Source organism: Sorex fumeus, unplaced genomic scaffold (genome assembly GCF_029834395.1).
Source record: "Sorex fumeus unplaced genomic scaffold, SorFum_2.1 ptg000094l, whole genome shotgun sequence".
Classification (NCBI taxonomy): domain Eukaryota; kingdom Metazoa; phylum Chordata; class Mammalia; order Eulipotyphla; family Soricidae; genus Sorex; species Sorex fumeus.
The window spans coordinates 2752404-2778390 of record NW_026606151.1 but is presented as its reverse complement, the minus strand read 5'-3'; the positions used below and the strand labels follow the sequence as shown (position 1 = coordinate 2778390).

Sequence of the window (25987 nt, the reverse complement as noted above, 5' to 3'; positions counted from 1 at the left end):
TGGTACTGCCTGGTGCCCCAAGCACAGAGCAAGGTGCAGTCCCAAAAGAACCACCAAAAAAATTTCAGTTACGAGAACTAAAACATGTGTTGGTAAGTATTGAAGTGGGGTGTGAGATACTTTTTCTTGTTAATTCAGTGGCTCTTTTCCTGCTCTTTTCCAGGAGGTTACCATCTTGTGAAAATTGGAGATCTGTTCAATGGGAGATACCATGTGATCCGAAAGTTGGGCTGGGGACACTTTTCAACAGTGTGGTTATCATGGGATATTCAGTAAGTTCTAGTGACCCAGTCAATTCATTAGTTTGGCGATGCGTAAATTTTCAAACTGTTTTCCAAAAAATGACGGCTCTGGACTGATTTCTTGATTTTGCTGATTTTGCCTGATTTTTTTGTATTTTGTTGTTGAGAATCTGTGTTCTATCTATGAAGGAAGGCACTTGGAACTCCCGTATTCAAAGTTCTACAAATGTTTGTAATTTTTCTCCCTGGAGTAGCATTGACTTTTGGTGATGCCTTAGACCAGCGATGCCAAATGCCACCCTCTGAGGCAGGGGTGGGGGGTCATAGCATAAGAGGGGGGCAGTAATTAGCCTCAAGTACGATGGTTGCTTTCTCTTTGTCACTTAAAGATAGTAGATTACGACCAGGCAGCACTGAGAAAAAAATTTTTTTCTGAAAAGATTGTGGTAAGTCAAATGTGTTTGGGAACTTCTAGCATGGGCAAACTTGTCGAATTATTTTCTTATATTTGGATTTGTGAGATATATAAAGCTTTGTACAAATCACAAGCAATTAGCATTATTATTATTATGTTTGCATTTTGGGTCACACCCAGCAATGCTGAGGGGTTACTCAGGAATCATTCCTGGCGGTGCTCAGGGGACCATATGAGATGCTGGGAATCAAACCCAGGTCAGCCACATGCAAGGCAAACGCCCTGCCCACTGTGCTATTGCTCCAGCTCCTAGCATTAAATTTTTTATCTAAAAGTTTTCTCTCTAGGGCCAGAGGAATGTGAGGACAGAGGGATGGAACAGTAAGAGTGAGGGCAGAGGGGATAGTATAGTAAGGTGCTTGCCTTGCACATACATGGCTGATCCTGGTTCCTCATGTGGTGGTCCTCTGAGCATTGCCAGGAGTGATCCCTGAGCATAGCCAGATGTGGAACCAAAACAAGTCTTACGTATCTAATATGATAGTAAGTGTTATCTACACATTAGTTTTCTCTCAGGCATTTCTTCTGTCTAGTTACTCATAGGAAGGTGTTTTTACCTTTCAGTTTTTTCCCGTATAGATACGAAGGATACTCGTGATCCGTGGGGTTTTTCCCCTTAGGTAAACCATTTTATGGTTTCACTTGATTTCAGGGTGACATTCAGAAGGGAAATTTTAAATTGGGGAAAGTGTTTGGTGGCTCACATGACCTGATAACAGGTTTTCTTCCTGTAAATGAAATCTGGCCAGTTCCAAGGGATCACAGAGAAGTAGCATATGCTTGCGTGAAAGGAACCAGGAAATGAATGGTGGTAGTTCTGTCACTGGCTCTCGGGTTTAGCTAAATCTTGGCTTCCTGAAGTATGGAATGCTTAGTCTTAATTGCCTATCTGTGTTTCATAGGGGGAAGAAGTTTGTAGCAATGAAAGTAGTTAAAAGTGCTGAACATTACACTGAAACAGCACTTGATGAAATCCGGCTGCTGAAATCAGTAAGTATCTGCTCATGTGTGAACTGCAAAGCGTCCTGAGTAAGTCTTTGCTGAATTAAGCATCCCAAATGACCTCTGTAGCGTGGATACTTCTTACCATACAGTTTGCGCATCCTTAAAAGGTGCAGGAAAATGACAGTATGTGGTTGGGTCTGTTTGACCCATAGAGCTCTAAAGAAGTATTGTTCAGGGTGCCAGGCTCTAGTGAGATAAGGAACTTTTGACCAAAAGTAAGTCAAAGGCAGGAGTGAAGCACAGCAGTTGATTGTAGGTTGGTGGCGCCCTGAGTTCTCTTCCCTGGCATTGCCCAAACTGGAAAAGGCCAATCAGTGTGTTGCTTCCTTTCAGTAAAATGTGTTTAGAAATGTCACATCTTGGGCAATTCCTCGATGGGCAGGGAGCATGCTGGAGGCCCAGGTTTGATGCCTGGTACGACGTTTCCCCATCACGTTGCCAGGTATGACCTGAGCCCAGCGCTGGGAGTGTAGCCCCTGAGCACTGTTGGATGTCGCTCCAAAACAAAGACCTGTCATTACTTTACGTGCTGTTTAAATTCCCTGATTCCTCATGGCCAGGTAGTCTGGGAGAGGGTCTCACTTTTGAGTAGGAAAATGCTTGAATTGGAATGATAGTCGAATTCATTATATTGGCCAGGGTAGGGGGATGGCCGTATCCCAAAGCTCAGAGATCATTCCTGGCAGTGCTTGGGGTACTTGCTATGTGGTGCCGAGGATCAAACCAGTGTCATTTGTGTTAAGGCAAATCACTTTGACCCCATACTGAAGCCCTGTATTTCCTTTTTGGAACTGCCATTTAAAGTTCTTTGCCTATTTAAGCTGTTAAGATTTTTGCTGTTTATCTTACAGAATTGTGTGAGGTCTTTCTTGGAGTGTTTACTCCTTCATTGTATTTGCTCCAATACCTGTGAATGTTTGGCTCTTGTCATGCTTTCTTTTTGACTACTTTCTGTTTCCCTGTTGTAGGTTCGCAATTCAGACCCTAATGATCCAAATAGAGAAATGGTTGTTCAACTACTAGATGACTTTAAAATATCTGGAGTTAATGGAACACGTATCCTTTGAAGAACATATTCTAAGCCACTAAGATTTTACTGAAAAATCTTACTAGATTTTAATTTCAAGTGCTGTTACCGGTTTAAGTGTGATGTGCATTCCTGTCCCTGTCATCTGTTCACAGACCACACTCACATGAAACTCTTGATTGGAACTTGCCATCCCTGTCCCTTGCCACCTTTGGGGCAGGGCGTGTCTGTTGGGAGGGTGGGTGGCGCACTTGCTTGTTCAGTGTGTATGTGTTCCAGGAATAATTTCTAGTGCAAATGTCTTAAAAATCCACCCATCTTTCCTTGTGCGCCTAAGCCACCATTTTTCCCTTCCACTGTGCTTTTCATCTTAAAGTTTTGGTTTGGGTCTCTTTACATCCGTCACCTTTCCACTTTCCAGTATTCTGGTATCTGTTGAATATCATTGACTTCTAGCATTGTGGCTTTCAGGGGGCCTGGGAGCCTCGTGGGGAGGTGCACTGAGCACGCTGTGCAGGCCTGTAGTTCAGAACTGGGGTACACACTGCACCCGGTGCCCCCAGTACTGCACCAGTTCCCTTACTCCTCTCTCCCCTCCCTGCTGTTGGTAAGGATGGTTTCTAATTTATAAGTTTGATTTTCTTGCAGAGGGTGTTGGGAGGGGGCCCGAAAGGCTACGGTGGCTCTTGACCAGCTGGACCTAATAACTCAGTGCTGAGGTCTGAGGGTATGAAATTGCTCACCTCTAGGATGCGGGGTCCCCAGGGCCCCATCCAGGACTGCTGGGGAGCTTGTGATGCGGGGGGTCTAATTGGGATTGCTCCCTGTCCTCCCAGTGTAGAAGTTAATTTTTTTAATCTTTTGTCTTTAAAATACAGAGATGGTTTTGAACACGGGCTGGTTCCTGGTTCCTCCTGATAGCATTCCCTTCTGTTAGCACCATTTTAAGAGACCACACGGTGGCACCATATTCAAGATTAGATTTTTTAAGCACAGACCATAAAGCTAGTCAGTTTCCTTTTTAAAAAAGTTCGAGAAGCTCTGAGCTCCGCCTGGGTTAGCCCTGAGCACCGACAAGTGTGGCTCCAAAACAAAGTTGGAGATTCTGAGAGTGTGGGTCTAGTGGCCAGGCACCCCTGGCTTGTGTGAGTCCTCGAGGGAGTTCTGTGCCCAGTACTGCAGGGGATATGCCACCACCACATCTTTTTTAAATATTGGCATTTGCAGTTTTTAAATCACATTTTGATGCAATGGGTCGGTTTGTTTTCAATGGTTAAAGTAAAAATTTCTTCACTTTGAGATGGAGAGGAATTATATTACCCTGAACATTATTTTTCATGTCTGAGAGAAAACATGGTAAGCCTTGTGCTTTTACCAATTCCATGTATACATGCACTTCTTGGGCTGTGAATTTTTGCATCGACTTTATCCATTGGCCAGAATTTTCTACTTGCAAGTTTCTTACGACCAAAGAATTAGCCCTTGGGATAGCAGAATATTGACATGTGCTTACTTCATGCTCTTTAACATTCCTCAGAAACAATTATATGGTGACATTTTGTTGGGGTAGAACACATGCTGCCCTTTTGTACCTCTTTTTCTTCCTTAATGTGCTCCTAGATATCTGCATGGTATTTGAAGTTTTGGGGCATCATTTGCTCAAGTGGATCATCAAGTCCAATTATCAAGGACTTCCATTGCCTTGTGTCAAAAAAATTATTCAGCAAGTATGTATCTTTCATGTTCTGTAATTGTGTGATCTTTATTGAAAAATAGCATATCAAGTATGTGAGAGAGAGAGAGTGTGTGTACGTACACACACACACACACATACACACACAAAAAAAACCACTGTTGTGATTTTTCTTTTTATCCTTCTGTGGAAAGACTTGTATTCTGTATTTATGAGTCTACTGTTTCAATTCCATTCAGGTGTTACAGGGTTTGGACTATTTACACACCAAGTGCCGTATCATACACACTGACATTAAACCAGAGAACATTTTACTGTCGGTGAACGAGCAGTACATCCGGAGGCTGGCCGCAGAAGCAACCGAATGGCAGCGCTCTGGGGCGCCCCCTCCCTCGGGATCTGCAGGTACAGTTTCTTTGGAAGTTAGGAGAAGTTCCTAACTTTACCCCCTTATGACTCGCAATACAACAAGGACTTCTGTGTAGAACTAATACCAACTCTCAGAAGACTTTTTTTGGAGGGGGTGGGGGCCACATCCCATGGTCCTCAGGGCTTCCTCCCGGCTCTGCTCAGGAGTGACGCCCGACAGGGTGCATCAATGAGCTGTGCAGGGCCAAGAGATCAAAACCACCTTCACTGAGGTGGACAGATTTGCTCTGAGTGCTGGCTCGGTGATCATGAGCTGATGACCCAATGCCAGTCTCTCAGCTTCATTTTCTTGTTTTGTTCTGTTCTTTTTTGTTTTGGGGCCACTCCCAGCTGTGCTCAGGGTTTCTTCCTGGCTCTGTGAGTGTGCAGTGCTGGGATTGAAACCCAGATGAGCCGTGCCTGAGACCAACTCCCTACGTGCTGCACAGTCTCTCCGGCCCCTCAACTTCAAGCTACACTTTAAGCTTCACTTACCATCACATGGGAGTTATTACTGGGATTAAACGTCATAGAAAGCAGTTAGTAATGTGCTGCATAACAGTGAGTTCTAAAGAAAAGATTACGACTCTTCCATTAGGGATGGTTTTTTGTTTTTTTTTTTAATTTTTGTCAAATTATGTTTGCGCTTCTTTCTAAATCACATTGAATTGTCAGGGATCTTTTAAAAAGTAGCTCTGGGGCTGGAACGAGAGTGCAGCGGGTAGGGCATTTGCTTTGCATGCGGCCTACCCGGGTTCGATTCCCAGCATCCCGTATAGTCCCTGAGCACTGCCAGTTCCTGAGTGCAGAGCCTGTGCATTGCTGGGTATGACCCAAAAAGCAAAAAAATAAAAAGTAAAAAGTAGCTCTGGAGAAGAGATAGCTAGGGATAGGGTTTCATCAGCTTTGTAAAGTGAAAACATTCCAGCCAGCCCTCCTGAGCTGCACCCTTCAAGGGTGGCTGAGGGTGGAGCCATCATGATGTGGCAAGTCCCTGTGTTCAGTCCCCAGCTCACGTACGGCCAGGCACCCAGACAGTGGCTCAGAGGCCAAGTTCAGCAGCTATTAAAGGACTAGGGATGCTTCTGGAGTAGGCGCCTCCCATGAGTGAGGTCCTGGATTTGATCCCTGACAGCATACGCATAATAATGGTAATGATGGTAATAGGAATGTAAGATTCAGCTTCTCACTTAGCAACTTGAACATAGATCATCAACTGTTACAGCTATTGATGCCATTTAAAACTAGGCCAAGGGGCCAGAGCGATAGCACAGAGGGTAGGGTGTTTGCCTTGCACATGGCCAACCTGGGTTCAATCCCCAGCATCCCATATGGTCCCCCAGGCACTGCCAGGAATGATTCCTGTGTGTAGAGCCAGGAGTAACCCCTGGTGTGGCCCAAAAAAAAAAACAAAAAAAAATAAAACTAGGCCAACAGGAAGATCAGAGATGGGTGGGGATGGTTATTGCCTGTCATTTTCTGTCTGAAATAGTGTGAATACGATTTGAATAACATGACCGAACTAGAAATGGGAAGTTGGTTCTTTGCATATATTGATGCTTATCTGTAAAAGGAATCTTTTAAGTTTATTGGCCATTGTATACATTGTTACTTTTAAGAGAGCCTGCTTCTACCAAACTTGTTTAAGAACAATTGTTTATTTTTGACTATGTAAACTATAAGGAAGATTTCCTTTTTATAGGGTGCCTTGTATGAGCCTTAGGTTATATTGCCATTTGAATGTTGAAATTCTTAACTTGATTTTTTTTTTGTTTTCTTTTTAGTTAGTACTGCACCCCAGCCTAAACCAGTAAGTATAAGGTGTTTATATAATTTTTATCTGTGGGCCTTGAGTATATGCGTTCTTTGGCTATGATTGGTCACAGTTTTCGAGTTCCAACCCAGAGAAAAAAATTCCTACTCTTCCATAAATTTCTTCAGTAAATTTCCGTGTAACTTCAGCAAGTTTATACTGGTGAGACATAAATTGGAGTGAGTCTGGATTACACCAACCCCACAGACTTCTCAGAAGACCAAGATACTGTGCTTTTGTTTTTATTTGGCTTAGTAAGAGTATCCACATTTTTTTAATTAATGCAAAACTAAAACGCTATATTAGGAAAAGAATGGAATTTAATTAGGAAGTAATTAACATTAACAGTTATCTCCAACTGGGGGTGATGGATTAGCCACCTGAAGGCTTTATCTGTTTGTAATCTCCGCCCAGGCTGACAAAATGTCAAAGAATAAGAAGAAGAAATTGAAGAAGAAGCAGAAACGCCAGGCAGAATTACTAGAGAAGCGAATGCAGGAAATTGAGGAAATGGAGAAAGAGTCTGGCCCTGGGCAAAAAAGACCAAACAAGCAAGAAGAATCAGAGAGTCCTGTTGAAAGACCCTTGAAAGAGAACCCACCTAATAAAATGACCCAAGAAAAACTTGGTATAAATAGAGCATCACAAAAATTACTTTATAGCAAATTTAACATTAATTTATCATTGTTATATAATAGTGGTTTCATGCGTACAACACCTCTCTGGGGGTGCCCTTAATACAGTAAGAATACGGCATTTGCCATAAATACTAGGCAGGTAATATTCAAATGTAATTTCTCTAATTTTTCTCAGGAAATATAGCATAGACTTCATTTAGCAACTGGGTAAGGATAAGAAGATTTCTGTCCTTCCTTAAATAGGTCTTAGCTATCCATGTTTCTATACCACCTGTTATAAGTTCTAGAAAATACTTTATTCTTGAGAGTGTTTCTGTTCTTTCACGCCTACATGTACACATACATCCTTTTTGTCTGTTTGTTCTTTAGAAGAGTCACATACCATTGGCCAGGATCACTCACTCACCCCCCTCTGTGTAGAGGGTGGCACAGGAGAAATTAACTGCAATGGAGTAATCGGAGTCGTTAATTACACTGAGAACAATAACAAAGAAACAATGATGCTTAAAGAGGATCTCCATAATGCTAATGACTGTGGTGTCCTAAACTTGAAGCAGGAACCTAACTTTGTCAACTCCCAAAACGGAGATAGCAGGTCTCAAGACACAGACGCTTGCACATTGGTAGCTTCTGAGGTGCCTCCAGACACCATGGTCTGCCAGTCTCCGGCAAATGTAGATCAGTCATTTTGTGGACAGGACATTAGCCAACTTCAGGAAAGCATCCGGTCAGAGATGCCGTGTGAAGATGAGCAGGAGCGGAACGGCCCCGTGGATAACAAAGGTACCTAAGCTGACCTGTGCTTAACTTAAACCTACACGCCAGGTTTATGAATGTCTGGACCAAGTAGGGTTGTTTCTGTGACATCATCGCTTTACAGCAGGCATCCTAATCACACTGAATAAATCTCCAGCTAAGTGTGAGTTGTTCCCCGTGTACAGATCTAGCGCTTCATTTGCTGCTATGATAGCAGAGGTCCTATGGGACCGGAGTGATAGGTGATAATAGTGCGGTGTCGCATGCAGCCAGCCGGGATTCCGTCCTTGCTACCCCATTTGATCCCCAGAGCACTGCAGGGTGTGTCCCCCACCCCCAGGGGGCAGGGGTGCAGGGAGGGGAAGGTCTTAGTTCTGGAAACTCAAGATGTTGCAGGACTCTTGTTTTCTTTGGGAAGCAGGCGAGGGGGATGTTGTAGTTCTCCGGTTGAGGACCTGGGTATACATTTTATTAAAATCTTTGATGATTTCTGGGTTTAGTCATGCTGATGTCTATTGCTGTTGTCTATAGGGAAAACTGCTGCTGGAAATTTTCTTGTTAATCCCCTTGAGCCAAAAAATGCGGAAAAGCTCAAAGTAAAGATTGCTGACCTTGGGAATGCCTGCTGGGTGGTAAGCTCTCAGTGTTCTGTTTTGAATGACTAGGAATACATGAGAATTTGGTTGCTGGTTGTTGAAAAATAAAAACTGATTGTACTTAACAGAATTATATTCTGTTACCCTGCTTGCCCTTTTTTTTTGGCTATTAACATTTTTTATCATAGAAAAGTTCAAAGTTCAAATCTGTTAGAAAAGGAGAATGGAATAATACTCTGCCTGCCCGTAGTACGCACAGACTAAGTAGTACTCACCTTTTAGCCGTATCTGTTTCATCTCTGTCCTTCTCTCTCTCTCTTTTTTTTTTTATTGCTTTTTGGGTTACTCCTGGCTCTGCACTCAGGAATTACTCCTGGCAGTGTTCAGGGGACCATATGGGATGCTGGGAATTGAACTCAGGTCGGCCGCATGCAAGGCAAACCTGCTGTGCTATTGCATTCCACCAGTGTCCCCAGTTTCCCTCCTGCCACCCTAACCCACCTCTCTGGAAGGCACTTTTCTATTCTTTCTTGTATTGTCCTTCTCTATTTTCAATGCCTGTGCTCCGACTTACCCCATCTGGGCTGGGGCTGGAGAAATAGCTCAGCTTGCTAGAGCACATGCTTTGTTTCCTGGAGGCTCAAGTTTGATGTCCAGCACCCCTGAGCACAGCAAGGAGTAATCCCTGAGCACCACCAGGTGCAGTGCACTGTCACCCCCACACCAGAAAAAGCGCCCAGTTGTCAAAAGTGAGTATCTCACTTACTAATTGTAGCCTTTCCATTCACTTTACTTTGGGAACTTTTTCTTGATTTAGAATTTATGTTAAAGCTAGTTGGTTGGGTATTCCTTATTGATACATTGTCACTACCACACATTTTTCTTTTTCATAATTGACTCATGGGAGATAGACAGTTACAAAGTTACTCATGATTGAGTTTCAGTTATACAATGTTTCAACATCCATCCCTTCACTGGTATACATTTCCCACCACTGATGTCTCCATTTTCCCTCCTCCTAACCCACCTCTATGTCAGGCACTTTCCTATTCTTTCTTGTATTCTGGCCACTACGGTTTGCAGTTCTGTTACTGAATTTACCTATGGTTGATTTGTAGTGAGTGCCCTAATACGATTATTCATTTAAGAAATTTTTTTTAAATCTTTTTTATGAATGTTCTGTATTGGGGCCGGAGCGATAGCACAGCGGGTAGGGCGTTTATGCCTTGCACGCGGCCAACCTGGGTTTGATTACTGGCATCCCATAGGTTCCCCTGAGCACTGCCAAGAGTAATTCCTAAGTGTAGAGCCAGGAGTAACCCCTGAGCATCGCCGGTTTGACCTAAAAAAAAAAAAAAAATTCTGTATTGCTTTTTGTGTGGTTTGTTGGCCTATGGTCCATTAAAGGTAGTGTAGCTCTCAGGCCCCAGGAGACTGCGCCAAGGGTAGTTAATTGTGTGTTCTACATTTGGAGACCTGGGCTCCCACCTGTTCCCCCCAAAACAGAACCAGCCAATGAGAAGCGGCTGTCAGAGTTGGCCCTCTCCACTGGGAAACTGGATCATATCCTCAAGGCCTCATAACCTGTGGTGACTCGGAATGAATGCCAAAGCTCTACCGTGACCCCCTCACTGCCAAGCAAAGAATGCTTCCCGTTGCTCTGTTTTGTATTCTTTTCCCAAGACTATGTGTACAGCTCACCACCCCCTTGAGTTCAAGTTCCTTTACAGGTGTCATCTTTCTTTGTTAATTCTGTTTTGTTTTCGGACTGCACCTACTGGTGCCCAGGGCTCCTCCTGGCTCTGTGGAGATCCCTCTTAGGGGGCCTGGGGAATCATGTGGGAAGCTGGGGGTCAAACCTCCCAAATAAGTCTACACTTCGGCGATACAGAACCCAAATGGCATTCACAGATTTTTTGTTTTGATACTTTGGGGGTGGGGGGCTGGGACGTCGGGGTAGACTGTGTGAAAAACAGAGTGATGTTTGAAACTCCTAGCATCAAAATAATCAAAGTTAGTTAAACTGTTTAGGAGGAAACTTCAGGCTTCGTTTTCATCTTAATTATCAAGCAGCCATGCCTGTTTAGGAAAAATGGATTCTAAAATACTGTTTCCTTCACTCAGCACAAACACTTCACTGAAGACATTCAAACAAGGCAGTACCGCTCCCTGGAGGTCCTGATTGGCTCTGGCTATAACACCCCTGCTGACATCTGGAGCACTGCGTGCATGGTAATGCTCTCCCCCTCCGCCTTGACTTGCTGTGTGGTAATCACATACCTGGCCTGTTGGCTCAGTTTAGTACACCGGCCAATTCACAAGCACAGGAGGGAATTGGTGAGTTAACACTGGCATGCTGGGTCTTGAGTCTGGAGAAGTCTGAGTTCTCAAAAGCCACAAACATCCGGTGTTGCCCTTTCCACTGCCATGGGTGGCGAGGGGGGAACCCCACACCTTGTCGCTGTGCCGGGGACCGCTCCTAGCAGTGCTGCTGGCATTGTGCTCAGCCCGTGGAGTAGGGCAGTGTTCACCACAGCACTATTCTCAGGCCCTGTAAGAGCCCTGTGCTTGCTGGTTCCAGAGACACGGCCACAGCCAGTGAAGACAGCCTGGGATATTCTCGGGTGTTTAGAAATTCTGTGCCCAGCAGGCCTCCAAAGGCAGAGAGGGTAGTTTGGTGTTTTGCTTTTAACCTCATTTGTAAACTTGTAACTACTATCAAATACCTTAAGTTTCAGAAACAGTATTTTCGGAAACCTTTCTGTGACTCTATTTAAGTACCCAGGTGAAATTTTTCAGGAAAAACTCACAAGTTTATTTCACTCATTGAAAAAAAAACTTGTATCTGTTGAATTCCCACTATGAGAGTTTGTGAATTTGAAGTACTTTAGAGTAGGGAAATGACTGTGGGTTGCGTAAGGAATCCGTTCCCAGCAAGAGGCCATCACCTTCCTGATCGTAAGAGACGTGCCTGAAATTTGGGGGCTGTGACTATGCCTGCACCAAGATGGAGGCCATTCTGTCCTCAACAGCTGACATAAGACACTCGCAAGCCACTTGAGGCCTGTTTCTGGACCCTTGGTCAGCGTATGTCCAATTAAATCTGCCTCACAACTCTGGAGATCATGGACTACTTACAACATAGGCTTAATCAGAATCACCAGGGACTAGCACTTGATTTAACCCTACTTCTGTATCAACAAAATCTTTTTTTTAACTGTTGTTACATTGATTTTTTTTTAAAAAAAGTCAGTGAATTAAGGCTTCATTACCCAGCTGCTATTTTTCCATGCTGCATAACACTTAATCTAAAGAAGTAAGCGCCTTCAGATCCCCTTGACGGGGGAGATTTTCTTGTTCTGAGAGACGGATGCCAAATATCTCTGTCCTGACGGGTGAATGAACTTTCCAGTCACGTACAAATGAGTGACCAATGAGTAAATTTACGCTTAAATCTTTTCCTGACTTTCTGTAGACATAGAAATTTGGACTCTTTTTTTTTTTTTTTTTTTTTTTTTTTTTTGCTTTTTGGGTCACACCTGGCGTTGCACAGGGGTTACTCCCGGTTCTGTACTCAGAAATCACCCCTGGCAGTGCTCAGGGGACCATATGGGATGCTGGGAATTGAACCCGGGTCAGCTGCATGCAAGGCAAACGCTCTACCCACTGTGCTATTGCTCCAGCCCCTAGTTTGGACATTTTAGAGAGTACTGTCCAGATCTAGAATTTTGAAATACTTTTTCCTTTTTCTTTTCTTTTTTCCTTTTAACCAAATACTAAAGACATAGTGAAATGTCCGGATTTTTTAATTTTGGGTACAGAATCTCAATTTCTAGACACTAAAAACTTAGAGTGCAGGTGGGGGTGGGACCTGGAAACGGCAGCTGACCCCGAGCGCTCTGAGGTCCCTGCAGCACCACCAGGAGTAAACCCCGAGCAGCACCAGGTATGGCCCCAAATTAAAACCCTGAAGATGAGTGATATATTTTTGTCCAGACATGGTCCTTTCTGAACAAAAACTGAAACTTGAAAGCTGAATTGGTGCATGACAGGGTAAGTGGAATAGTCCACATGGTGATACAAACTGGGTTTACTATTTCCTAGATCCATTTTAAGAGATAAGGAGGAGGAAAAACTTCCAGGGAAAGTCTTTAAGAATCTGATCATTTGTGGGTTGTACCAGGGCAGAGGAAAGTTGATAAGAGCCACACACGCTGTCTTTTCCTTAGGCCTTTGAACTGGCGACAGGGGACTACCTGTTCGAGCCCCACTCCGGGGAAGAATACACCCGGGACGAAGGTGAGCCTCTCCCAGACATGCCTCTGTCCTTCTGGTACGCTCAGTAACTAGATCGCAGGAAAGATCCAAGTATAAAAAATGCATTCCTACTGTATCAGTGGTCTCTCTGCTCCTAAACTCGTGCTCAGTCATGACTCCCGCTTCGTCGGCAAGTCAGCCACTGTAAACACCAGCACCCTGCCTGAGTGTGCAGGCCACCTCCCCTCTGGAAAAGGGTGTCCCGTAGCTCAATTTTCTGAAAATTGAGGCCAGTTTCTTTCTCGACACTGACCTTTGCACCCGTCAGGACAGAGATATTTGGCATCCGTCTCCCAGAACAAGAAAATCTCCCCCGTCAAGGGGATCTGAAGGCGCTTACTTCTTTAGATTACACATCTCAAAGCAGAACGGTTGGTTTGCAGGCAGTGATAGCCATGGGAATAGCCCCAGCTGTTCGTTGCTCCGTCTGAGAAGTCACACACGGGCACCAGATGTGTGGCACCCGGGCCACTGGATGAGTTAATAGCTTGCATGAAAATAGCAAAGAAATGGTTTGCCTTTAGTTACACAGTTTAGGCAGCTTGAGAGAGCCCGAGCTCAGATCTCTCTCCCTATGTGGAGGTAGATTATGTATGACGTTCTGTGCTTCCTTGATGCTTTGGGAAATCAGGTTTATGCTCTGTGGAATGAAGAGCATGTGCTATTTCTCAAATTGTGCTCCTCTGAGTTATTCATATGCAGTGTTAGTAAGTCCTACTGATATTCCTAAACCGTAGAGTACTAATTACCATAGCCAAATGCCTATTTTAATGGTTACAGGTAGGACAAGTTTTCTGTACATAAGCCCCTAGTAAAAATATACTGTGATAGCTACCTCTGGACACAGTTCTTTTCTTCTGTTCTCTGCTTGTTAAAAATAACGCGTGGCACAGAGGAAGTTGAGTGCCTAAAATTAATGTTGTATAGGATTTGTGCTGCCATGCCCAAAAGTTGAAGTATGTATGAGAAGTCTCAGGAGTCAAAGAAGAATCATTTACCTAGGTATTCAGGTCCTTCCTGGACCAGTCAGTACCAACAGTCCTTATCTGAAACCTGAGCCAACTTGATTTGATCCATATCAGCAAAAAAAAACAAATCATACATACCTTAGCTTAGTGTGTGTATATAAAGTTGGTTACAGTTCATGGTAAGGCTGGGACCCGTCTGTATCTTTACCCTGCAACCCTAATTCTTATTATACGAGGCAAAATATTCTTATCAGTTTTGCCAAGTATATCAGTCCTGTGATTAATTAATAACCCAGAAAAAGGTTGCTGAAATTAAACAAAATTTCAAGGGAAAAAGTTTCCTTGATAACTATTAAAAGAACCAATATTTCTCTTGGCAATTTACAGTAAGATAAAATATAGTCTCATTTATTGTTAATTTACACGAAGACATTTATTTGCAGGTCCTGCCTAAAATCGGCAGAGATTTCTTGGCAGCCAGGTACTTGTTACCAAACCAATCATAAATTAACCAAAACTGCCCAAAGGTTATAGTGATTAATGTAAAGCCTCATTTATCACTTTCATATTTACATGAGAAAGATACAATATTTTCATAGATTCCCGTATATGGATACTACTAGCGTATTACTCCCCTGAAAGAAACATTACTGAGTTTTTATTTTATATTTTGATGGTGCCAGAGCTTAAACCCAGGGCCTTGCGCATGTAAAGTATGTGCTCTTCCACTGAGCTATTTTCTTGGCCTGTTACTGGCAGTTTGTAAGTGATTGACCTGGTGATCCTATCAGTAGAATAAAATCATTTATAAAGCTCATTTGTAACTAGAAGACATCACTTTTTAGAACATCATCAGTGTTCTTAGTTTTGTCAACTGCAGAGTGACACAGATAGTCGAACTCTCTCAAGTATGGGTGCTGACTGGCCCAGAGCTCACTTCTGGTGAAAGACAGTACACCTCCCCCAGCACATACCAAGGTCACGCTGTGACAGTTGCAAAGAACTGCAATGTTGGAACCTTCTAATAGTCAAGTGTGATGATACTTTAACATGTTTGTGCTGGAGGGGCCAGAGTAATAGTACAGTGGGTAGGGCACTTACCTTATACGCCCGGCCATCCCGGCTTTGGTCCCTGGCATCGTACACAGCCCCCAGAGCCCACAGAGAGTGGTCCCTGAGCACAGTCAGGGGTAAGCCCTGAGCACTGCCAGTGTGGCCCAACCACCACCCTCACCCCACAGGTCCCTCCCCCACAACCCCTCCCCCCAAGAAAATGTTTGTAAAGGGCTGAAGCATTTGCATTATATGTAGGAGGCATGGGTTGAATTCCCAGAACCGCTAAGTGCTAACCCCACACCTGCACCCCTCCCCCCCACACACACACACACCCAAAAAGCCCTAGATTAACCATGTTGAGATGAGGTTTTTCAGGGCCAGCGAGAGTACAGAGGTTAAGACAGTTGTCTAGCGTGTCCATTGCGGCCTGGGTTCAGGTTCTGACACGGCATCTGAACAGAACCAGGAATGTCCCCACCCCAAAACAAAAAAAGATGTGAGTTTTTATTCGTGGTCTAATTTTTACCAACCCTAGAGCTTCAAGCAGGTCGTTCTACCCAAGGTTCCTTTTTCTCATCTTTAAAGTGGCTATTACCTAAATTTGGGCATTTTATACAGTCAGTTACGAAAACAGCTGACCGCTGTCTTCATTGGCAGCATGGCGGGGGGGGGGGGGGTTGTTGTTTGTTTGTTTTGCTTGTAGGGTCACACCCGGCAATGCACAAGGGTTACTCTTGGCTCATGCACTAAGGAATTAACTCCTCACGGTGCTCGGGGGACCATACGGGATGCTGGGAATCAAACCCGGGTCAGCTGCATGCAAGGCAAACACGCTACCCGCTGTGCTATTGCTCCAGCCCCGGCAGCATTGTTCTTAAATACCATAATTGCTGCTCTAACCCCGGAACAGTCTTAACAAGTTCTAGAATTTCTAGAACAGATTGATTGCTTAACCTTAACACCAATCTACCTGAGTCTTTGCACGTAGTCAACAGTGTGTAGATAAAGAGAAATGAAGAGGTGGGTTGACCCCATGTTCAGTAGAATGGGACTTGGCGGCACACCACCTGAAACAATCCGGCTTTTCCCAGCCTCCCCCCAAGCATCTCTGGTTTTATTTGTAGTTACATGTAAAACAGCTAGTACTTTAAGAAGCTATTCGTACAGAAGAGATTCTGGCACCTTGTCCTTGATCCTGTTCTTCTTGCCCTTCCTTCTATTTTAGACCACATTGCGCACATTATAGAGCTGATAGGCAGAATTCCAAGACGCTTTGCCCTCAGTGGGAAATATTCCCAGGACTTCTTCAATCGCAGAGGTAGTATTGTTACCGTAGTTCTCGTCTAGGCCCTAGGGACCCAGCTCCAGGAAGCAGTGCATTCACACCAAGACTGTCTGTAGTTACCTCTGGGGCCCCCTCCCCGGAGTGGGTTCCGGTGTCCTTCCGGTCTCCTGGATTCTCCACTCACTGGATAGAGTCCTCCTCTGCCCATTTCGCACAGAGAGCCAACCTGAAACGCTTTACAGAGAGGTGTGCATGCTACTCTTTCTGCCGGTATCTAGAACTGTATGTTACTCCTGTTATGTATGTCTTTTTTTCCCCCCCTCTTGAAATGTTTGAAACATACAGATCACATTGCATTGATCATAGAACTTCTGGGGAAGGTGCCTCGCAAACTCATTGTGGCAGGAAAATATTCCAAGGAATTTTTCACCAAAAAAGGTAAAATTAATGTGTTTGTTCCAGACTTGGAGGAGGCAGGAGTTTTTTTAAATAATAAGGTAAGTACAGCTGGGTATATGTTCACATTACGCGCACCCCCCCCCCAAAAAAAGCTCTTACTTTGAATGCAGAAAGGTGAAATAAAAGCAATCGAGCGCCAAGATTAGATCACGTGTATGCTGCATCATGGATTTGATCTTGAATAAAATAAAAATAAATTCTGAGAACAAAGGCTAGAGCCAAAACTGTTGGGGTTCGAGTCCCAGTTGTACTAGTTGTATGGCCTGTGTCACGTGACCAGGCTTTATTTTGTTGTGTTTTAAATAGTGGTGGCGGGCTGGAGTGATAGCACACTGGGTGGGGCGTTTTCCTTGCATGTGGCCAACCCAGGTTCGATTCCCAGCACCCCATTTGGTCCCCTGAGCGTTGCCGGGTGTGACCCAAAAAGCAAAAAAATTAAATAAACAGTGGTGGCAGCAATCTTCTTAATAAGCGAGTTAATACGCGTCAGGTCACGTAAAGTAGTTGGTACGTGGCCCATTGTTGGTTGGTTACTCCTTGTACACATTTCTGAAGTGGCCAGTTTGGGACTGGGATTTAATTCAGACTGCTGTGTTTGCTGCTTTTTAAGCTACCCTTTGGGGTTTTTTTGTTTGTTTTAATCTTCTGGGTTTTGGATTTGGGGACCCCACACCTGGTGATGCTGGGGGTCACTCCCCGCTCTGCTTGTCTTCAGCCCTTCAGGCTCTCTCCATCCTTGGCATTCGCTTCCTTAGGGCAGACTGTTCCAGGCATCCTGTGACACCCAACAGTTACTTGAACACCAAACCCTTTGCCATGTCCTGTGTTTATATTCTCAATTATTGGTAAAGGAGACCAATAAAAGTCACCAAGGGTTTTACTTCGTAATATATGAAGTAAAGACATATTTAAATTGCCTTTTTTTTTATGTATTTAGCTAACACTTAAAAAGCTGAAATGGTAAAGTATGACCTAGAGGGGTCTAGAAAATTGTACTGCCTTTTTATCCCTCTGTTTCCCCATCTCTTTTTTACCTTACAACTTCTGCTCCTAGACTTAAGGGGGGGAAATCTATTTTTCTCAGTACGTAAAAGCCAGTGGCTGGAGCAGTAGTGCAGTGGGTAGGGAACTTCCACACAGCTGGTGCAGGTTCAACCCTTGGTTCCCTGTATCACCGAGGAGTGATCCCTTAGCACCACCAGGTGTGGCCCAGACCCCCACCCCATTTTCAGTCATTTCTAATTTTTACAGAAAAATAGTAAATTGCTTCATAAAAGTGTTTGTGTGCTCAGATTATGGCAGTGTGTATCGAATATGTAGTCATTAGCTGCCCACAGAATAGATTTTAAATGTCCCAAAAGAATAAAAATTTTAGTAAGTCATTGATCTTGTAAAAGTCACTGATCTTTGCATCTTGTAGAAATTGTCACATGTTTGCATGTTTCGGGCTCTATATTTAAGCTGCTGGTACATTTTGACGTGATATTGGCTGGAACGATTGGGCTGGAGCGATAGCACAGCGGTAGGGCGTTTGCCTTACAAGCGGCCAACATGGCCGACCCGAGTTCGATTCCTCCGCCCCTCTCGGAGAGCCCGGCAAGCTACCGAGAGTATTCGATATGCCAGACACAGTAACAACAAAGTCTCCAATGGAGACGTTACTGGGCCCGCTCGAGCAAATCGACGATCAACGGGAGGGCCTTTACCTTTTACCTTTTATTGGCTGGAATATAGAGCCCCATAAGAGGGCGAACCACTTTGACTATGTGCTGATAAAATGCCTCTGAGTCACCGTGGGAGTTGCGGGAGAGTTCAGGCTTTTTCTGTTGCGGGGGAGGGCAGGGATCGGTTTCTGACGGCCCACCTGATTCTTTGTAGACATCGCCAGCAGAGTGATTTCCACGGCAGGGTCTTGTGGCTGGTCCCGGTTGGTCCATTTGTTTCATTCACGCTGTTTTTGCCACAGGTGACCTGAAACACATCACGAAACTGAAACCCTGGGGCCTTTTTGAGGTTCTGGTGGAGAAGTATGAGTGGTCTCAGGAAGAGGCAGCCGGCTTCACGGATTTCTTACTGCCCATGTTGGAGCTGATTCCGGAGAAGAGAGCCACTGCCGCCGACTGTCTTCGGCACCCGTGGCTCAACTCGTAAGGCCCGCCCAGCGCTGCGCGGAGACCTCAGCAGGCCGCGGCCCCTCCCCTCTGCTCTTGCTCGTGTCCCTTTTCAGGGTGAAGCTCTCCTCGAGGGTTTCTAGGTTGTTGGTTGTTTTTTTTCCCCTTTTAATCCAGCCTATTCATTGGGGGGGTGCTTACTTGACACTGTGGAGATATCCCCCACAGCCCCAGGGCGCATCCTAGGTGAATCTGGCCTTGATCAGGCTCCGCCAAAGACTAAGGTTCTGAAATGTGAAGCAATCTCTCGCCCTGTGCCCTGTCTTTGCATTAGGACATCCTTTAAATTATGCGCCCGAGTCCTTTTTCAGAGAGCTCTAAGGCTTGTGTGAGCGCATCCTTTTATTCCTGACTCTACGAGTCAAGTTTTCTAGTGCGTGTCCCAGCGCCAGCGTAAGGCAGAGAAGGGGAGAAGAGTGTCGCTTCCGTGCACAGCAGAGGCATTAAACTTGCTGGGTCCAGGCTGCATCATCCTCCTGGATTGTTTCTGTTGTTCTCTCTATTCACATTCTCTCCTGCGACTGTCTTTGTAAATGAGCTGTAGAAACATCGAATGTGTTTTATCACTGTTCAAAGCACCGTCAAATTCCTTTCATCCCTTAATAACTCTTTAAGATCGTGAATCTTCAAGTCTGATTTTTTTGATGGTAACAAGAACAGAGCCATTGGCTAGTGATTTCCTCAGAGCCGCAGTTATCGAGCCAAAAGTCCTTTCCCGGGAGTTCCCCTGTCTGTTCCGTACCAGCAGTTCCTCCGATGGGCTTCTCTGGCGTTAGGAATCCTCGCCTGGTGCTTGACTCTTGGCACCTGAGTTTGTTGCCCGGTGACTGAAGAATCCCGGGCAGCTTCAGGAAGGCAGTCTGGGCTGCAGAGATTCCCCACCTGAGGAAGCAAATGCCACAGCGTTTTCTTTTCTTCCCCATGTTAGTCCCCTCTTGGGACCTGAGAGGTGGCTCAGAGTGGGCACTCGCCTCGCCTGGTGAGGCTCTGCTTCAGATCTGCCAGCCCCACAGCAAAAGAAAACAAAAGCAGCCCCCTACTTTTTTTTTTATTTTAAAGTAATTAACTTTTTCTTTCCCCCTGTGCCTCCTCCTCTCCCCCATCTTGTCTTAAAGTTCGACCTTGGCCTTGGAGCACTTTCCCTGACTGATTTCCTCAGAGGCTTCAGGTCTTAAAATCCCCGAATAAAAGAACCAGCGGAGGGGTAGGGTGGCACTTTTTTTTTTTTTATGTTTATTTGAGAGTTGCAGGTTTTTTGTGGGGAGGGTTGGGGTTTTTTTTTCCCCCCTTCTGTGTGTGTGTGTGTGTGTGTGTGTGTGTGTGTGTGTGTGTGTGTGTTTTGGAGTGGACGAGGACCTTTGTTTCTTTTGTTCTTTGTTGTTTTTAAGATTAGCCATTCTCTGCTGCTATATTCTATGATGTCAGATTTAAACTGCAATTTTGAGATGACTGAGATGTTACTTGAGACTTTTTTTTTTTTAATGAGAAATGGCTTTGGAAATTTTTATTTTGGAGTGTACCTGTTTTAGATTTACCCACAACATTACATACTTCTCCCATCTTAATTAAAAGGCAAAAGAGGGGCAGGATTAGGGTCCCAGTTGCTTTTTCAGCGTGGACCAAGCGGGCCTAGGGGATCACCTTGTTCTTCGGAAGCGGCTCCCAGACAGATTTACAGAGCGCCAAGGCGAGGCAACGTGGGGCTCTAGCTTGCAAAGCCACCGACCCTGGAGACTGTGCGGGAGCTGCCATCCATACTGAGGGATGGGAATCAGTTTTCTGTCCTTTAACCACCTACGGTGGCAAAGGAATACACGGTGCCACTCCTGCAGTCCAGTGAACTAACCGTGCTACCCTGAGCGCTGCGCGCCAGCCTTTCCTCAGACTCTGATTGGGCGGTTCTGAAATCAGACATGTTCCTGTAGAAAGAATCTTAGGTGAGGTTGACTATGCACCTATCACGATAAAGCATAGATTGTATCAAACATACGGCAGGGAAAATCCTTCAGCAATTCTAATCCCACTTTGGGCTTTCAACGACATATACGTACATCTAAAGCAATAGCCGACGAGAACTGAATCCTTTTCTATACTGTAAAATCGCAATTGTGGAATTAAAAGAATTGTGATATTAAGGTGAAATAACCAAAATGCACACACATGCACGCACACACAGACCCATCTTAACAATTGACATGGAAAAGAGTTTTAGTCAGAGAACCTGTAATTTCATTTTGGAAATGTTTACGCATCGATTAAGGGCTTTTTCCCCCATTATTTAAGGAGCCAGATAAATTAGAAGCCGTAGAAAGGCAGCTATGAATTTGACCTTCCAAGTACCCTGTGTACCTTTATGGAACTTAATTATATCGTCAAATTGCCACAATCTCACTAAAGGATTTCTATTTGCTGTCAGTTAAAAATAAAAATCCCAAATACATTTTTATTCTTTCTACTGGGCACATTGTCTGTTTTCTTTGTAAATGCAATACAATAAACAGATTATTTAATAACGTGCATGTTTCCTGATTTCTATATATTGCCTAAGTTGTTCTGATCCTAGTTTCAGGATGGAGGAAAGAAGTGAGTGAGTATATTTTTCAGTTTTATTTATTTGGGGGGACGAGTTGGGGCCACATCCGCAGTGTTTGGGACTTCTAGGTCTGCTCAGGGATCACTCCTGGCAGGCATGGGACCATTAGGGGTGCCAGGGGCAAGCCACATGCAAGGCAAGTGCCTTACCCACTGTACTGTTCCTCCACTCCCCCCCTCTTTTTTTTTTGATGTACAATGAAATTGCACGTTTTAAATTTGAATGTGTGGTCATTTTGTGAGTTCTGATGACTTTTGGTCAATTTAAAGACCAAAAGTCATCGGAGGTGGGGTGGGAATCGCAAAACAAACTCCAAATCCCTACCTTCTTCCTCAGTTGCAATTACGGAATGTTCAAAATGCCAAAGACTTAGAAATTCTAAGGCCCTTGGTTAATAAACTATAAAACACAGATTTTTATGCATTTATTGGTCCCTTAGAATAAATTCTTAAAATGGCTGAACCAGGAAGCAAACACTTTCTTGGTGGGGTTAAGGGACTACACCCGGGTACTGCTCAAAGACTATTTCTGGCAGGTCTCCGTTTACCATGGAGTATTGGGGAGTCCGGCTGGGCCGCCTCCATCGCGTCTGCACCCAGGCCTCAAGCCATCAGACCTAACCTAGGATTGTTGCAGTAGCCCCAGAAACCCCCTGAGCATTACTTTGGGGGCTAAATAAATAAACAATATCCTGACTTGAAACAGTTCGGTTTTCCTGTAACTGAATGGGCCTGTTAATCTGCACTTTTTGTTTCTGTCTTTTGATTTTGGTTTTTGAGGCCACACCCAGCAGGGCTCAGGATTTTATTTGTGTCGTTTTCAGTATTCCTCATAGAAGGGCCTTCCCCACCCTGAAACTGCATGAACTGTTCCACTGTAACTGAGTGCTGCTAGGCGATATCTCAGCGGATAATTGTGTGGGGGGGGGGGGGTGGGGGGGGAGGGTTTTCCAATGTGCTCTGCTTGCAACATAAGGCTTCCCGACTTCCACCAGGACTGGAGGGCTGTGGAGTGGTGACAGCCTGTGCATGCTTTGCTTGTGGGAAGCCCGGGTCTGGTTTCCCTAGCACAAGACATAGCCCCTAGCGTCACTGGTGCCATATTTCAAACCCAGGACACTCAAACGCAAAACCAGGTACTTGAGCCCTTTCAGCTCAATGGTCTTCCCAACTGACCAGCTGAGGTGGTCTTGGGCCTCCACGTCGGTGTAGGGAGCCAGAATTCCTGGGGCTATGGGACACTTAGGTGTCCTCTAGGACAAAGTACAGCTCCGAAGAAGCAGCAAAGCTGAGATTGATTTTACCCCACCTTTAACTGTTCTGTGTCCCACACCACATGTCCACCAAGAAACTCTTTGGCCCCTTGAGAGCTGCTCATAAGTGGGCAGAACCTGCAGCCTTCCACTTTGTCCTTGGGAGACAAAACTGATAGGGAAAATCGGTGATATGTTGATCCTCGAGTCTGAACGTCTGTTCCAGAAATGAAGATCTTATGACTCCAGAGAAGACATTTGTGTTTCACCCACTGATTTGTTGATTATGGCACTGCTACCACCTCAGATTATTCCCCTTAAGCCAGGAAATACAAGATGTTAAATGTTTACTTTTCACTAGGCAAGTTGACATGAGCTAGTTACCCCCCAACATTTTTCTCCCTTAAGATTTTTAGTTCATTCCGTTTGACACCCCGTCAGCTGCCCTGCAATTTGAGCTTCATTCTCAGTTGTGCCCTTACAATGGTCACACTGGTTGCTTTGAATTTTCTAATTATAGAGGGAAATGGTAATTCTTTTATTTATTTTTTTGGGGGGGTCACACCTAGCGATGCACAGGGATTACTCCTGGCGGTGCTCGGGGGACCATGTGGGATGCTGGGAATCGAACCCAGGTCAGCTGCGTGCAAGGCAAACACCCTACCCACTGTGCTATTGCTCCATCCCCGGGAAATGGTAATTGAAACCAGAATGAGCCACATACAAATCTCAAAGTTACAGAAGTAACGAATTTTGCGGGTTTGGAGCATCCAGCAAGATCCCAGATGCCCCGACCTGAGCATTGGGCACTTCCTAACCCGTTTACCTTGAATGAGCTGCATTTGGTGACTCCATTCTGAGATTGGTGGGGAGGGGAGGAGGAGGAACATCATTCTGAGATGGTCCCTGAGGGCCTGTCACCATGTTCTTGGGTCTCCGGAAGCAGCTTGCCTAGTGAGTGACCCTATGGAAAAACTCAGCAAGGCCCTCAGGCTTGTGTCCACATCTTAATCAGCCTGTGGAGAAAATTCGGGCACTTTGCTAAGCCTTACTGCTATCCCTCACCCCCAGAGAATGATTTGCACACTAAACCACTTAATTCTGGATTAATTCTGGAGTTTGTCAGGGGAGCAATGGGAACTAACAGTTCACATTTTGGCTATAAAAAAGACTTGGACCGGAGCGGTAGCACAGTGGGTAGGACGTTTGCCTTGCACGTGGCCAACCTGGCTACTATCCCCGGCATCCCATATGGTCCCCCAAGCACCGCCAGGAGTGATTCCTAAGTGCAGAACCAGGAATGATCCCTGAGCATCGCTTGGTGTGACCCAAAATTTTTTTTAAAGATTTTTGACTCACACCCAGTGGTGCTCAGGGATTATTCCTTGTGAGCTCCGGGGTCCATGTGTCAGCTGCATGCAAGGCAAGTGCCCTGCCCCACTGTAGTCTCTCTCCAGGCCATAGATACCTTTCCTCTTAATCATAATGCCTTCTTGTTAACCATATCTGCCAGGTTAGAGTCCTCGTGGGTCAGTCTTGGACATCACAGCCATCCTTCCACCCCTGTCCAGTCAAGACAAGAAAAGAATATGGTACCTTGGTTCTGTGTGTTTTTTTTTTTTAATATTTTTAAGTACTACCAAATCCGAGGTTCAAAGTTCTTTTTAGGAATTTATTTGACCGACCAGAGATAATAAGTACAGCGGGTCAGGTGCCTGCCTTGCACGCAGCTGACTCAGATGTGATCCCTGAGTGCAGAGCCAGGAATTAGCTCTGAGCATATACGCTGGGACCCAAGCTCTGCCCCCCTCCCCCCAAAATTATTTGAGGGTGAAGCCACTGAAGGACTGATAATTATTAGTATTAGATGTCAACAAAAAATCCTCCCTGTTCTGGAAAGATGGAATTGTTTCCTTGAGAACAAAGATCTTGAGTGACTTGTAGCTGCTGCCCAGGCACTGGTTATTACTCAGCCCAACTCGAGCTTCAGTGAAGAAAGCTCATGGTTGTAGCAACAGCAAGGCGGTGGCCGTATAGAAACTTCTGGAAGTTGCTGTGGACCACTACAAATGCTGTTTCAGTGAGAAATAGTTTGCAGGTAGGGCATCTTTTAGGAAAACGTTTGCTTCAAAAAGTAAAATGGAGGGGGGCTGGAGTGATAGCACAGCGGGTAGGGCGTTTGCCTTGCACGCGGCCGACCCGGGTTCGATTCCCAGCATCCCATATGGTCACCTGAGCACCGCCAGGAGTGATTCCTGAGCGCAGAGCCAGGAGTAACCCCTGTTCACTGCCGGGTGAGACCCAAAAAGCAAAAAAAAAAAAGTAAAATGGAGATAAGTGGACAGGTAACTAGAATAGTTACTAGGCTACAGAATTGGCTGCATTCTTGTTTACTAAGCTTTTTGCATGAAGTCGTTTTCCGACACTGATGTACTATCCACATGAGAAAACATGAACGTGCTCTCCTTAAATCCCATCCTAACATCCCATCGTCAACAGTTTGGAAGAACATCTAGAATAAGCCACTCTGGTCAAAACTATCAGCACTCTGAGGCCTGGCCTGGCCTGGCTAGATGAGTGCATTAGCAGCGTAGAGGTGTGGCATATCCAGCCCTCTAACTCAGCCAACAGCGCTCATCAGGATCCAGACTCAACGATGAGTGTGCAGTCTGAGGGGTGCAAGGGAACGTGGGGACGTTGGTGGAGGAAAGTTGATACTGCTGGTGGGATTGCTGTTGGAACATTATGTCTGAAACTCAAGAATAACTTTGTAAAACATGATGCCATAAAAATGCATTTATTAAAACAACAACAAGAACCCACGCCTTACAAGCCAAGAAGAAGAAACCTGGGTTTTTTGTTGTCTGTGATCAGGGTTTACTCCTGGTAGGACTCAGGAGAACCGGATTGGCCCTGGCAAGGCAAGCGCCTTTTCCGCCTGCACATTTAATCTTGTTCAATGTGGGAACACCTGGGAGCGAGCAGCACCTACATGTCGTCGTACACCATGGACAAAGACCAGGCTTTCTCCAGAACTCCATTACTCACTGCAGATAATCAGCAGAACCTGTAGGGCACCGCCTGCCAGGCTTAAAAAGCACTCGCTCCTCCAGCCACCTGCTCCCTGAACAGTGCCCACATGGCTTGCCAAAAGCAACGTTTTCGGAAATGTCACAAATGGAAACAGTTCATCTATGAGGCAGAGAGCATCAAACCAAACTCAGGGCCCAGCT

General features: G+C 45.1%; 1 protein-coding gene across 1 annotated transcript in view; it reads left to right on the top strand.

Annotated features, from left to right (window-relative positions):
- Positions 1–19794, top strand: part of SRPK1 (SRSF protein kinase 1) — a 43547-nt gene extending 23753 nt beyond the window's left edge. The window contains 13 exon segments of the mRNA XM_056132372.1: positions 164–272; positions 1620–1707; positions 2691–2778; positions 4370–4476; positions 4682–4847; positions 6635–6660; positions 7078–7291; positions 7671–8084; positions 8589–8689; positions 10778–10885; positions 12883–12952; positions 16625–16717; positions 18705–19794. Coding sequence (XP_055988347.1) covers positions 164–272; positions 1620–1707; positions 2691–2778; positions 4370–4476; positions 4682–4847; positions 6635–6660; positions 7078–7291; positions 7671–8084; positions 8589–8689; positions 10778–10885; positions 12883–12952; positions 16625–16717; positions 18705–18889 — 1769 coding nt within the window. The 3' untranslated portion in view covers positions 18890–19794.
- The last annotated feature ends 6193 nt before the right edge of the window (positions 19795–25987 follow it).